The sequence below is a fragment of the Sinocyclocheilus anshuiensis genome, unplaced genomic scaffold, assembly GCF_001515605.1.
Source record: "Sinocyclocheilus anshuiensis isolate Anshui unplaced genomic scaffold, SAMN03320099.WGS_v1.1 scaffold348, whole genome shotgun sequence".
Classification (NCBI taxonomy): Eukaryota; Metazoa; Chordata; class Actinopteri; order Cypriniformes; family Cyprinidae; genus Sinocyclocheilus; species Sinocyclocheilus anshuiensis.
This window is the reverse complement of record NW_015555762.1, coordinates 1,009,574-1,025,943: the sequence shown is the minus strand read 5'-3', so window position 1 is coordinate 1,025,943 and position 16,370 is coordinate 1,009,574. Positions and strand designations below refer to the sequence as shown.

General features: G+C 36.0%; 1 protein-coding gene across 1 annotated transcript in view; it reads left to right on the top strand.

Moving 5' to 3' along the window:
• Nucleotides 1–16,370, top strand: part of LOC107673990 (neuropilin-2-like) — a 76,313-nt gene that overhangs the window by 13,702 nt on the left and 46,241 nt on the right. The window contains exon 3 of the mRNA XM_016467842.1: nucleotides 7,384–7,565. Coding sequence (XP_016323328.1) covers nucleotides 7,384–7,565 — 182 coding nt within the window. The remainder of the gene's footprint in view (nucleotides 1–7,383; nucleotides 7,566–16,370) is intronic.

The following is a 16,370-nucleotide window of genomic DNA, read 5'->3' as shown; positions in this document are numbered from 1 at the left end:
TTTATTCCAGGAGCAAAGTCATATGGCTTTTACCTGGAGGGCTGTGAGCAGATTGATCTGAGATAGATGCAATAAAAATGGCAAATGAAATATCTGGCCATATCTTTAATGTGATACTCTTCTCCTTTGAGATGAAAGAAAAAGGGCGGAGAGGTGAGAAGTGATCTCTATCTTTTGCACTTAGATAGAGATCTATCTATCCATCCATCCATCCATCCATCATCCGTCCATCCATCCATCCATCCCTATCTGTCTGTCTGTCTGTCTGTCTGTCTGTCTGTCTGTCTTTACATCCATCCATCCATCCATCCATCATCCGTCCATCCATCCATCCATCCATCCATCCATCCACCCATCCATCCATCCATCCATCTATCTGTCTTCTATGAAGTAATTTTTTCAGTCCATTCCTTCAGGTCTCCACCCAGTTTGCCTCATTGTCATTCTCCAAATAGATCCCCATTATATTTTCTCGCCCTAACACATTACTCTATATGCAAACAGCAAGTTCCTTCTGAATGCTAAATACTGAGTTCACGTAATGCATACAGAGGAGGAAGTAAATTGTTGTTGAAGGATTTAAATGTTGTACTGCAGTGGAAGGGCTTAAGTCGAAACCAGATCTGATTGAGAATCACCTCTCAGACATAAAATATCGACAGAGAGACAGTTGTTTGGGCTGAGGAGGGAATCTAGAAGAATTACTGGTAAGAGTGAGACAGATATGTGCGATGAAGTCTGCATCACTCAAAGGAGTCTGCGCTCTACTCAAGTGATGAAAGTTCTCACGTTTACTATGCAGTGCTATCTGCAGATGTTGAGGTGCTAAGCTATTGAGCAGCATCAGCGTTTCTAAACTGCAAGCATGATATCACCCTATTTTCACTTTTCCTCAGGGAAGGGGATCAATATATGTCCTTTGCCCTTAATGAAGAATCAATGCACCCAGCACGTTCAGAATAGTGAGGTCATGGTCAAGAAGGTCACAGACCAGTGGAGCAAAGGCCACAGGGGTCATGTGCACAAAATGAACATCACATAAATAAAAATACCACAGTTACAATGAACAGCTATAATAATGGCTATTCTTAGATCAATAATTGCTCAATGAACATTATAAATTGTTTCCAGCTCCTATAGTCTTATTGGAAGTTGTCGTAAAATACCTACGCAAAGCTTTTGTCTGCATATCAGTTCAATTCAAGTCACAGCCTAGTTCGAAATGCAACTACACTCTTAAAAATAAAGGTGCTTCAAAAGGTTCTTCAAGCGATGCCATAGAAGAACCATTTTTGGTTCCACAAAGAACCATTCAGTCAAAGGTTCTTTAAAGAACCATCCCTTTCTTACCTTTTTGTAATCTGAAGAACCTTCTTTCACCACAAAGAACCTTTTGTGAAACAGAAAGGTTCTTTAGGTGTTAAAGGTTATTTATGGAACCATTTAGACAAAAAGGTTCTTCTATGGCATCGTGAAGCACCTTTATTTTTAAGAGTGTATATGTTCGTCAGCATTATTGGCAAGTACATAAATTATTCCTTTGTCCACTAACTGGCCACAGTTAATCAATTTTCTGGATATCAATGGTCTTTATATATGTATACATCAAAGTTAGAAAAGACTTGTCTTAGTAGCTTGACGACTTCATACTTATTCAAATAGGTCAATAATGTGTTTTTTTTAGGACAGAGCAGTTTCAGTGATGTTTTTAGGGCATTGGAAATATATCAGCAACCCCGGAGTGTATCAAGATATTGATAGCTCAAAAAAAAACGCAATCAGTCTGGCGCAGTATAAAGTGACACATTTGGGAATTCAAAGATTTAAAAAAGTCTCTCTTTACCCCGAGAAGCCAATTTTCCCCGAAAAAAGTTTTAATATCCTTGATGGAAAAAAGGACCTAATGCATTCTGATAAGGCCTAAGGCTTTCAATGGCAACATAATGGGAATTGGGAGATGGCACGTTTTGACGGGAACTTGCTGAGTCTCGGAAGGCCAGAAAATTCTCTTTCCTAAAGGTGTGAGTTTTGGGAAAAATGTCACAAATGTTGCTTTAAAGCCAGTTTTAGTGTTGTTTATGAAAGCCTCAGGCTCTTGCGGTCTACCCCAGTCATCTGTAAATGTCAGCGCTGTATCGGACAGCCATGCTATTTGTTTCCCAACCGGATTGAAGATGGCAACCCTCCCTCCCCTTGGGATCCCTCCCCGGCATCTATTTAATATTTCACAGGCACTTATAGCTTATTAAGCTGCCCCTCCGGGGGCCGAGTGTGCGGCTTTCCATGCAGACTCTCAGCATTATTTAATTTCAATTTTAGTGTCTTGGCCGGTTGACGAGCTGTCCTGGAGCACGTCCTGCGGCTGCTGGCCTAAAAGCATGGCAGAATTCAAATGAGCGGCCATTGTGTTATTCGATATTGAAAAGCCAATGTGATTGTGTGTCAGACAGAATTATATTCTGAAAAAGCCATTGAGCTGAGTTTAAGAAAGATAGAGCTACAGGACATCTTCATAGGATAATAAAGATATGCAACGCAGACTATAATAGCTGTTTGGTTCCAGCTAAGTTAAAACTAAGCTAAGCAGATGTGAGATGGCTTGTCGATAACAGTCTTAGTTCCTGTACTGATGTGTTTCATAATAAAACAGAAAGCTTAGGTAAGATATATCAGTTCCTTTTTACTAATACCCAGTAGACTTTACATGTTACATTGTTTACATTTGGCAGACTCTTTTATCCAAAACCAACTTTCTCTTGAAATTTAACCCATGACTTTGGTGTTGCTAGCACTAAAAGTTACAGACTTTAGTTTACACCACATCAGTGAACCATAATTTGCTACTTGCTATATGTATATATAAAAAAGTATTTTAGAATTTATATAAAAACTTATTTTTTTAATGATAATACCATGGCATGGTATCATTTGATTACTATGATTCTTAAGCGTCATACTTTATATTATATTATATTATGTTATGTTATGTTACGCAACATAGTTAAAATTGATTCTTTTATAAAAGTCAATTTATAAAGAACTGTATCAGTAGCATCATTCAGTGATCACATAATGTGGCAGTACCATGGTACTTTAAAATATATATCATGGTATCTATAATTACCCTTTGTATATCGCACCAGGCTACCATTAGTTATTTTTATGGTGCTATAAGGTACATAGAAGAACACATTATTATAGCAGATTCCACAATGCCTGATATTACTATTTTTATGCATCCACTGTAATTTACAATATGTGCATATGGGCTCCTGAGCCAAATATAAGATTCAGCAGTGATTTTCAGCAAGCCAGATGGTCTTATGATTTAAAAACACATGCTGAAGTGTTGTTTATTGTGTAGGTAGTCGGTTTCAGGCGGTTCAGAGATTAATGGGGTCCAGGCTTATGTTACGCCCAGTGTCACTACAGCACATCTCTTTTCATTTGAACCAAGAAACAAACACGCTGTATTACTGTATATGCACAAACAAACATGGATAGTAGCATCCGTACCCCTGTGTATCTGTCTGTCTGTGCCTCTCTCCAGACAAACTGCTCTTTAGGGCAGCTAGTGACACCTCGGGGGACTGTGTAGGCCTGAAAAAAATGCTTGAAAAACACCGTAGGTGTGAAAAGCAATTAGCAGTGAAGAGGCTGGAGGGGAGAGGAGACAGAAAGTGAGATTGGAGAGGAAGACATGTCTGAACATGAGACAGGGACACAGGGCCTTTGCCCTCCTCGTGTCAAGCCTCTCTTCCCCGCTCACACTTACAAACATACCGCTGTCTGGGGAGTTTTCATCACTGCCTGTAGCACCTGAATAACCATTGAATCGTGCATAATTAGCATGCATAATCGCAGCTCTATTGCACCGCGGTAAACAATTTGAGCTTTACGCCTTGAATAACCATTGAATCGTGCATAATTAGCATGCATAATCGCAGCTCTATTGCACCGCAGTAAACAATTTGAGCTTTACGCCTATAAAACATCTCAGGTTACGTATGTAACCATAGTTCCTTTTATAGCCTCCTGGTCATTACGTCACCCGCCCGTGACGTCTCGCCCCATCTATTGGTCTGATTACACACGAGGTTCAGAGCCCGTCACGCTGAAGGGCGTTCCCCTAGCGTTTTCCGACGCAGCTCAAGTTCCTGAAGAGGAACAATGTTATATTGCTGTGATAATGAGAAAAGGCTTCTTGCGTTCAGTCACAAGTGCTGTGAAATTGATACAAGTATTTTTTGTGAGGTAAATAAGTGATCCGGGCATTTCTGTTGATCAATGGGCATCCTGGTTTGTTTCCACTTTCAAGCGCATCTCGAAATGCACCGGACCCAAGTGGAGGCATCTAGAGACGTTCAATATCCACATTTGACACACTCACTTGTCACTGCTAATCCAGGAGCCAAGAGCCCCTACAAAATCAATTACAACCTAATTACACTTGCATACAGTTTACAAGCCTTCATCCCAGCTTTTCTAGTGTTTGAGGTGAGATGGACACAGAAAGAAAGTGAGTGAGAGTTTTGTGTATGTGTGTGTGTGGTTTTACCTATAGTACAGTTCGTACAGTAGCTTTAAGAATAAAACTGTCCCTAAATATATTGAATACATTGTGAATACCATGATGATTTTGATTAAGCCACTAAGTTAGGCAAATTTTTTTTTATTTGTCCCCCAATTAATGTCTATGATTGAAAATTCAGTAGAAGAAGTTCAATTCATTTATGTAAATCAGTTCAGTTCAGTTACAGTTAATTGATTTAAAACTCTGGTTTGTTACTGCCAAACCACTGCATTTAAATAATTGAGTAAAAATACAGTATATGTTGCTTCTAATGCTGGTGGATATAAATGGTGAATATAAATAAAAATAGTGAAATATTCTTTCTTGTGTTCATTCAGTAAAAAACAATGTGGAAAAAATATAATATCATCAAATTTTTTCCCTAAAATTGTAAAAAAAACCTTTTTTCATAATATTTATATTAATAATATCATCAAACGTCTGAAAATATTGAGATGGCATTTTTATTTTTTTTTTTACATTTCTCCTATTCTAAGAGTGTTCTCTAAATTAAAAGTATTTGTTTAATGTAAAAGTAAATAATTTCCTTTCCTAATAAAAAAAAACTTTTATAGTAATATTTTGTATCAATAATCATTTCAAAAGCCTGAAAATGATTGCGATATCAGATTTTGACCTGTTTTGCCTAGTCTAGGGTTGTTCTCAAAGTTAAAATGATTCATTAGAAGTCTTATGCATTAGAAGGATTTCTGATGCTTTACATGGATATGTAAGTTTGTTTGTGAATGTGTATGTAGTCTAAATATACACCGCTGTACCTGAAGTCTCTAAGTGTGAGGTCGGCCAGGGGGGGGTCCAGAGCAATGAAGAGTCAGAGACACCTGCCTCTTTATGTCATTCTGAGGGGCCCGGGGCCGTGTCAGGTTTTCACATACACGCTCCCTGAGTGACGTGGAGCCAGCAGTTATGCGGCTCAACCAGGGATAATTCAGAGTCAACTGGGAAGGAAAAGTTAAAAAAAGGCAAAACATCATGTCTTCATTCTATTCTGGTTTGTAGGCAAAGCGCAGACACATTAATTGACATCAATGTGTTTTTGAGTTTCTGTACGATTCTTTGGAGACCGCAAAAGTTCTTGGTGTTTTGGTTTTTGGCTACTTTAAAGCACTAGTACAGTGATGGATTTCTAAAGAACAACAGAATCACAAATAACATTTTGAAGTTTTATTCATTTACTGAATCATTTCATTCAAGGTTTTCAATGAACTTGATTCAATGACTTTTTGATGCGATGCACCTTCAGCTGATAGAAACACTGATTTTTATTCTTTGATGCACTGAAGGATTGCATAGATTACACACAAAACAAAACAAAACAAAACAAAACAAAACAAAACAAACAAAACAAAACAAAACAAAATAAAATAAAATAAAATAAAACAAAACAAAACCCAAAACAAAACAAAACCACAAACAAACAAAACAAAACAAAATTAGTTTATGGCCTATATATAAGTCCCAGTGCAGTTTTATGTTTAATATAGTAAAATACTATAAAACCACTGTTTCCATTTTGTGTGTATAGTGTCAAATGATGTGTTGGTTATTATTTTGAACCATATTTTTTTACAAAATAATTAAAATATTTGTTCCCAGTATTATTAATAATATTTATTAATAATGTTAACTATTATTAATTATTATTATTGCCATCTCACAGTTTTACCCCTAAACAAAGTCATTCCTTAGAGTCCAGTTCTAAAAATGCCTTGTGAATCAGTTTAACTGAATCATTTAATAAATTTGCTTCAAAAGAATCATTTAATGAATTCAGCTGGCATTATGCTATGAAACATCATCTCAAATGATATTCATTTTTATTTTTAAGAGTTTCACACTAAGGTAAAACTAAACTTGGAACATTTTGAAGCGAATTATCTGCCTCCTACATTGTAGTAAGTAAGTTTTAAAGGCGCATAGATTCATTTTCTCAGTACAGAGAAGTCTGGTCGGCATGTTGTGCTCCAGAGCAGTTAGGTTGGGAATGATGGCGTATGTTTACAGGGATCTTGTTCTTGTTTAGGGGTTAAATGGGGCAAGCATTCCTGAGGTGTGAGAAGAAGCCTGACTCATGCCTCTCTATGGCCAGATTTATTATAAGGAAGCACTCATGCAGACAACCGGCTGGATTTTTGAGAGTCTTTTGCCTCATTTAGACATTGTGTGTGAAGTGTTTTGGCAAAAGAGGACAACGCACATTAAGGGATTATTTTGGCCGGACAGGTGGTCATTGTCTCAGCTCCTTCAGTCTTTCTCTGAAGTGACATGAAAAAATGTGTGTTTGTTGTTATAAAGCAGCAGTCCACTATGGGTCAAAGGTCACCCCAGCTCAAATTAAAGCGACTCCTAGCAGTTCCTTCACAGTTACTCATTGCTGCAGAAGATATTGCATTGCACTTCCTTGCATTCTTAATGTTTGTCCTTCCCAGAGGAACATTTTTATTGCTCAAAGGTTCCTCTTTTATTGCTTGGGAGACTTAATGGCGATCTTAGTTATGTTTAAATATCAACTTTATCTGATGTAAATAATTTAGGAGAAGTATCTATCTATCTTTATATATTTTATTTTATTTTAGCTTATTTATTGTATTCATTTATCTAAATTAAAAATGTGAAATAATGTCTTTGTAACTATCTGAAATAAACATTTTATTTTAGTTCATGTTTATTTTATTTCAGGTAAAGATTTTAGTTTTAACTATAATAATCCTGTTGCAGACTTTGGCTTTTTTTGCCAAACAAACAAATCCAAAAATAGCATTTATGCATGTACTGTTTTTTGCTTCTAGGTATGACTTCATAGAGATCCGAGATGGGAATTCTGAGTCCGCGGACCTGCTGGGAAGGCACTGCAGTAACATTGCTCCTCCTGCCATAATTTCCTCGGGTCCCATCATCCACATCAAGTTTGTGTCTGATTACGCACACCAGGGTGCCGGCTTCTCCCTGCGCTACGAGATCTACAAGACTGGTGAGTGAGCTCAATCCTGCTGCTGTCATGTGGTTAAGGAAACGGATCATTTTTTTCCAAGGAAAATTTCTGTTCCTGACAATGAACAGCTCAAGCATTCTCATCCTATCCTCAAGTCCTTTCACATGTGCTCAGGCGTTCTCATACCACGTCAAAATGGGATGCTATTATATGTCTAGATTGCGGCTATTATAATCACTGCGTCACAATGCAACTTTACTTGACAGAAATAACCATTTGAATTTTAATCGCACTGCTCAGCAACATCAGCCACTTTTCCCATTCCACATTTAGTGATTACCCATTATATATATACAGTGCCTTCATTTATTTCACGTTTTGTTATGTTGCAGCCTTATGTTAAACTGCTTTAAATTACTTTATTTCCCTCGTCAATCTACACTCCATACACCATAATGACAAAGCAAAAACAGAACTGTCACAACTTTGTAAATGTATTAAAAATAAAAAACTGAAATAAGTACATTGCATAAGTATTCATACCCTTAACTCATTACTTAGCTGAAGCACCTTAACAGCCTCAAGTCTTTTTGGGTATGATGCGACAAGCTTTGCACATCAGCATTTGGCAATTATCTGCCATCCTTCTCCTCATCTCTTCACCTCTCAAGCTCTGTCAGGTTGGATGTGGGCAGATGCACATCAGTTGCTCAGTTTGGCCAGGAGGCCAGCTCTAGGAAGAGTTCTAGTTGTTTCAAACGTCTTCCATTATGGAATAAGACGGTTACATGATTCTGTGAACCTTCAATGAAGCAGATTTTTTTTCTGAACTCTTCCCTAGATGTGTGGCTTGACGCAAACCTGATTCTGAGCTCTACAGGCAGTTATTTTGACCTCAGGGCTTGGTCTTTGCTCTGATATGCATTTTCAGCTTTTATTAAGACACGTTCTGTGGTGACATGCAGCTTTGACACTTTCGGTGTCAGTTGTGTTTGGTGTCGATGTGTTGTGAGGGTCCTGCTGACAAGATTTCTGCAAATGTTAGGATTCTGCATTTCAAAAAATAAATGAATCCGGTTTATCCTTTCAACAAAGCAATATTTCTTAAGAAACGCTTGGCACACTTCACATAATTCATGATTTTTTTGGTCACTGTCTCTCCAGATGTGGAGACAAGCAACACATTTTTTTTTCGTCACTCAGTGGTCGGGGTGTTTATGTGTGAACTCTCACTCGGCCTCAACCTTTGATTGATGGTTGATTGGAGCAGGCTGGTTTTTGAGGGTCACGAGTGGCTCAGGTTGATTTTGGAGGCGCTCTTGTTACTCTGTAAATCTCGTTAGCGGAATGACCTCCTGCGACCTTTAACTCGCGGCTCCAGAAGGTCGCGGCACCTCCGTCCTGCTGCAAGGCCGTCAGACACGCTGATTCTTAAATGTTCCCTCAAAGTTTCCGAAACGCTCCCAGACCAATTAAACATCAAGGGAGAGAAGAAAAGAAAATAAACTGAGGTTTAGAGGAAAGGCGGGGAGGGGGCGACGCTTAACTCTTTTTATCCCTCCGCCAGCATGCCAGGAATGCCTTCTTAATTGGACTCTGATCTCTCGTCCTTGGGGAATTAGAGTTTGGAGTGCATTGGCAATTTGTGCATGGACTTTGGAGCCATTTGGAGCCATCTGTAGGGATTTTACTGTACTAGCTAGAAGTACATACTTGCAAGACATCAGAAAACTATTTCGATATGTTTTGAAAATGCTAGGCCCATTTGTCCGTGTTAAAGTTGTTCTGGGTGGTTGCTAGAGAGTTACTAAGGTGTTTTGGGTAGTTGCTAGCATGACCGTAGCCAGGGTTTGAAAATGAGTGAGGTCTGGGGTTAAGAATTGTGCACTTTAAAAGAGACAGATATGTAGATGTTTGTGATTGTGAAAGATGTTTTCTCTGTTTTGGAGGAGGGATGACCATTTTTAAATCATACCATATTTAGTGCATCAACATTTGTTAACAGACTACTTTACTATAGTTTGGGGTGGATAATTTTATCAGTTGTTTATTATTCATGCAACAACACTTATTACTGTTATAGTTTTCATTAATAACCATCGCTAAAATATTGATGATAACTTTGTCTAGTGCTCTTGTTTTTAGCATAATGAAAATTTAACTAGGCCTACTGTACTGAATGAAATAGCACAGACTTATACATATATTTCATTCATTCTGTAACCTACTTGTTCTAGATCTGTGTACTAATGTTAAATGCTTCAGTTTTTGATAGTGTTGATAACATTTCTGACAGATAATACTATGATTTGTGTTTGCTTTACCGAATGTGGTATCCTGTCGGTGGGCTAAATTTGATTACTGTCAGTTTAAGTGCTGGTGATGCAGTGTTGCCAGATATTGCTATGAAAGCAAATAATACATTTTTTTTGTAATGAAAATAAACAGTAATTAGTTCAAATATTTTGTAAATAAGCTAAGATAAATATATTGCTAAACCTAAACTGCAACTTCTCACTTTATTAACTTTCTAAAGTAACCAATTAAGCAGAAAATATAATTCCAAAGATGCTGGATCTTGCAACACAAGCTGCGCCTGCACTCACAACTCTCTGAAAAGAGTTTCTTCGCGTCTCGCACCGATCATTTTCATACCATGGATGCTAAACATTATTGCAAACTGTCTAAACTGAATGATACATGCAGACACTCGTATGAGTAGTTCTGAACAGTAAATTAGGCATTCAGAGAACAAATTTCATGTTTGAACATGAAAAATAATTAAAATAAATTATGAAATATTATATGAATATAAATAAAAATATAATATGATAATAATATTCATACAAATATATTATTATTGCTACTACTAATAATAATAACAATAATATTTAATATAAAATGTTAAAAATAAGCAAACTAAAATAAACAAAAAATTGTTTTTACAAATAAATAAATAAAAAGTAACTTTTATACAAATGTGTTTATTTTAATTGATTTATTATTATTATTATAACTGCATATCTATATTTGATTTAATATATATTGAATATTATTAAATATAATATTTTAATTAAATTTATTGGGTGGTTTATAGGTATATTTTACAGACTTAAGTCAAAAGAGGCCACCCTTAATTCTCTCTGATATTGTGGTCTGTAGATATGGCTCAGGTCCCTCCCTTATTCAAGTCTATGGGATTAGACATAGCAAAGTATAATCAGTGGTAATAGTGATATTCGTCTTGGCAAACACCATTAACTACCACTACAGCGTTCCTTCAAGAACATTGCACTAGCCGTGTACTCGTGGGAGTGCAGCGATTAATGTTGTTTTGCAACAGCGATGATTAGCCTGGTAACATAAACACCGTGGCTTCATCATGGCTAATGGCAAAAACAGCAGAGTTATTCTGTCTCTAAGCCTTCACCTCACCTCAGTAATTGCTGAAATCATCACCATTGCCCTCAGGTACTGTTACCACAGATACAGTTGCTAACTCTAGTAGTATGACTCACGTGATAAACCCACAATCTCATTTTACACTAACCAGAGACAGCCCAAGAACATCTTTTAATAAAGACATGATATGCTTTTTCTCTTTTGGGATGTTAATATAGCCATGTGTGGGTGTAGCAGAGATGGAGTGGAGAGCATGGATATCTGACTTGTAAATGCTTTTCTGATCACTTGTCGTCGAGGATGTGCCATTTTTGTGCGTTATGCTGCCTTTTAGTCATGTCGGAATAATCAATATATTTAATACATTTATAGTTAATTTAATTAAATAATGCATTTTTTTTTTGTTTAGAATTATGTTTATTATATAGACTTATATACATACTTTATGTATTTATATATTATGTATGTATTTTATACATTTATAAATATTATTACAATATTAAAATAGAAATAAACATAAAAACATATTTTAATAATATTTGTATTGTTTTTTATTAATTACATATTAGGCTAATTTGAAATATTGGATTTTAAAAATAACAAAAACATTTATATTTATTATATTTATATTTTTACACTTCAGTGTACATTTTATATTATTATATAAGTATTATGACATTTAATATAATCAGAACTTTTGATCAGTACCAATGACCACCTAGTTTTATTGATTTACTGCACATTTTTATGAATTTTATTGTACCTTCCCATAATTCTCGGTTGCAACACAAGAATGATAAAATACACAGATAAAGCATTAAATACACACGTAATGCACATTATTTGATATCTTGTTGGTCTAGTGCTAAAAAGCTTCCTGTGTTTGTCAAGGGAGTGAAATATAAAATTTGTCCATTTTTTTCTGACCATAATCACTTAAGCGCACATAATGTCATAATTATGATTTTCAAACTCATTAGGAACATCCCAGGAGGAGGACATGAAGACAGCATTAGTCTTTCTGTGTACGATCCTCATGTTTTCCAGACGCTTCTTTCCAAAGGCAAATAACTGACTTTTGCCTTTTCCTGTGCCACAGAATAATGGGTTGTTTATTTTTTAAATTCCAGGTTTTGAGGCAAAGTAGTTCAGAACGTCTGTCTCTACAGGTTTTGAAAGTTATAAAGACTGCCAAAAATGAGGAAGAAAAAATATCTGTTGTTTACACAAACTGCTCCAATCACTAGAATTGTGGGAAAGTGTTAGCGTGGGTGAGTCTCAGCGTTTATGTCTGTTTATATGGAGAGGCGTCGCAGAGATGATCTCTGGTGAACACTTTCCTCCGATGCATGTTCTGTTATCCAGCACTGGGAGCGAGAACAGCAAACCCTCATTCATGTTCATGCAGAAATCCCACACTGGTCTCCGGCTGACCCTCGGGTGGCATGCTATCACACTGTTATGTAGACAATCTCTTAGGGCCATTATGACTGACTAACGCTCCTTGATTTTGTTTTTTGGCCCTTTACAGCTTGTTTGGCTTAGAGCAACAACACGTTCGAAACCTTCAAAGTTGAACAGTGCTGACAAGACACCTTCAAAAAGTTTACAATATGCAGCTCCAAGTGGATTAGTTCATGCCTTGCTTGGTCTTGAACAGAATCTCCACAGACATCTGCAGAATCTGCATTCAGTGCATGCTATGCACATTGTATGTTCATTCATTATATATATATAGTATATATATATTGTAGTAAAAGCATGTTATAATTCCACTTTAAGCATGTAATTCTGCTCAGTGCATCCAGACTATCTAGTCTATAGACTACCATTCAAAAGTGTGTGGTCAGCAATATATATATATATATATATGTATATATATGTATATACAGTATACTTCTGTTTAGTAAGGATGCATTAAATTGATCAAAACTGACAGTAAAGTTTCCTAATGGCACAAAACATTCTGGAAAAAAGTACTGACCCCAAACTTCTGAATGGTAGTGTATGATAATAAATAATTATATATTTGTTCAGTATATAGTGTCAGATGCCTATACTGAACTGGTGGCAGCTGTAAAACATCATGTTCAATACTGACTCAAGTGCTGTTCTCAATTCTTCTTCCATCTCTTACGTAGATCCCAAAAGCAGATTTGAAACTTAAACTAGCTTAATAAGAGTCCCTGTGCAGCGCTTTTTTAATTGTAAGCACAGATAATCTAATAAAAAAGCCATTTAATCTTACAAAACTCTACTGCAGACCATAATAAACCATAACCAATCATCCGTGAAGATGTTCCATTTGTTATTTGTTAAAAAATCACTGCCATTCACTCTGCATAGCAGAATGGCAATTTTCCATTTATTCATTCAATTGAAAGGTTATATGCATGTTATTTTTATTGTGAATTGAAGTCCTGGGATGAATGAAAGACAGAAAGCAGCGTCATCAGAGTTTCACTGACATCAAGGTGATCTCGAGCGACTGGTGAAAGCGCGTGAATAATGCGGTGAGTGAACACAGACTTTGTCGTCCCGCGAGAGGTCAGTTGAACGAGCGACAGAAGGGGAAAATCCCTTGCACGTTTGAGCAAGAGGCTCACGCCACATGAGTTTCTGCCCAGCAACTAACCCTTTCATTGCCACGCCTCCTCCATTACCGTACGGTCAACTGTAGTGACAGGCGGGCCGCAGACACTGTACCGCAGCAGGAGGCATGTCCCGAGGAGGAGGAGACTGTTTTTGGTGTGTTCAGAAGCATGAACTAATAAGCAGTAAGAGTGGCCGCTCATGCATGCATGCTCCCCGTGACTGCGCTTTACACACACACAATGCACTCATGCAGTGGCGGTATGCATGGCAGGCTTGAGTGTGCGGGGCAGCCGGCCAAGTGGAGTAATATAAGCGGACTTTGACGGGACGACCCACTGCTAGACCCAGAACTTAATTTAGAACAAACACAGACACAAACCTTTAACCAACACCATGGTCTCTTCTGTCTCTTCTGTCATATAAAGCAAAAATAAATAATTACTGTGAACCAAATATAGTTCAAAATATTGATTTAAAACTATAATATCAAAATCTAGGCCATCCAAAGTATACCAAAGTATTCTAGAGTCAAATGTGAAGCCATCCATCTGAGAGCTAAAGCTTGGCCAAGATTGGGTCATGCAACAGGACTATGATCCCAAGCACACCAACAAGTCAGAACAGCTGAAAAATAAAAGAATCAAGGTGTTGCAGAAGTCCAGTTGAAGTCCAGACCACATCCGGACTGAAATGCTGTGGCAAGAGCTGTGCATAAACAAATGCCCACAAACCTCAATAAACTGGAGCAACGTAGTAAAGAAGAGTGGGCCAAAATTCCTCCAGAACGATGTGAGACACTGATAAAGTCATACAGAAAACGATCACTTCATGTTATTGCTGCTAAAAGTGGATTTTTAGGCAATTGAATCATAGGGTGTCCTTAGTTGGTCACCCATGGCTTTTCCATATTGACTTTATTTTTGCTAAATAATTAATGGCAGACTTCAGTAGGGTGTATTTTCTCTTTTTCACATGACTGTGTGTGTGTGTGTGTGTATATATATGTATATATATGTACACACACACAGTTATGTGAAAAAGAGACTATACATCCTATACATCCTATAAATACATCGTTCATTTTGTATTGTACAAATATATATGAAAATATGAAATCATAATCATATGTAAAAGAACATTTAATTTAAACCAAATTTAGTCAGATCAGTCAGAAAACTTATATTAAACTTATGTATTACTTATATATGACTTATATATTACCAAAATGTAAAACCAAAATGATTAATTGTATGTGCGTAGATGTTTGTATGTGCGCTACACTGCACCTCGTCTCATTTTTGCTTTCTTTCCTCCTGCTCGTGTGGCTTCCTGGGGTTTTTGTCTGTGCTCAAGTGAGCATGTGTGTCCAACACATACATTTACCGCGGTACCAACTGTCACTCACATGTGTGTTGAGTGTCACAAACATACTGGAACCTGCTGTTCATTTGGCCTGGAGTTGCACAGGGCCGATGCTCCTCATTAGGCATGTCGAGACACTGACCTCTTGACAGCCTCCACAAGTACCTATACGGTCTGTCTCTTCTTTTTATAGAATTCTGGGTAATTTGCTGCCCTCCTCACAGGCTGTTTACCACAAGGAACATTGCAGTGGAGGAAACAGCATTGGTTAGATGGCGTCACTGGTGCGAGAAACAAACAAGAGAGACCACGAGTAATTTGCACATGGTTTTACTGAGAAAAATCTGATTGTAGTGGCTGTGTTAGACACCGGAGCCCGTCTCAGAGCTTCTTAAAGGGACAGTCCACTAACAAATGACAATTCTGTCATCATTTACTCAAAAAATGATGTCATCCTCATGTAATTCCAAACCTGTAGGACGTTGTTCCCTCTGAACACCACAAATGAACATGTTAGGCTGGAGAATCATGCTGTTCTTTTCCATATAATGATGACAGGCCACTGAGCTTCAAAATACCCCAAAAACATATATGCATAAATACACATATATATTTACATTTAGAATTTTTTAAATAATTTTCAGTTTATTTATTTGATAAATATTAAATATTTATATATAAATATTGAGTGTGTATATATTTATATAATTTTTTTGTATTACAATACAGATGCTATTATAATTATACTTATATTATTATAATTACTGATATTTGTAATGTATTTGTATATTTATGTATAAACAAATATAAACACACACATTCATTCATTCATTCATTCATTCATTCATTCATTCAATCAATCATTTATTCATTTATTTATATTTATATTTACATTTACATTTATTTACTTATTTAGAATTTTTAATAATGTTTCTTTTATTTATTCGATAAATATTAAATATGTATATATAAAAATCAAGTATATGTATTATTGAAACATGTTAAAAGTACTGACATTTTAATTTTAATAAATAAAAAACATATGTAAATTTATAGTTTATAATAATGTATAATTTTCAATAATCTATGTGTTTATGTTATAAATATTATATATTTTTATATAAATATGTATTATATAGTATTTTAATATTTGTTGTATAATATCATTTTATTGTAGCATAATATTATTTTACTATGATTAATTGAAAAGCAATATGTAAATATGATAAATGTATGATTAATTGAAATTTATAAATAATGTATTTGTATATTTATGTATATATAAAATTGAAAACATATAGAAATGTATTTATTTATTTATTTATCATGATATTATTTTAACAGTACATACTACACTGTAAAAAATGACCATGAATTTAACGGTAAAAGACTGTAAAAATGTTAAATGGTTAACGGTAAATTCACCTACTATATACAGTGAAAAACTGTATTGGACATTACATGTAATTTTACGGTAGTATACCG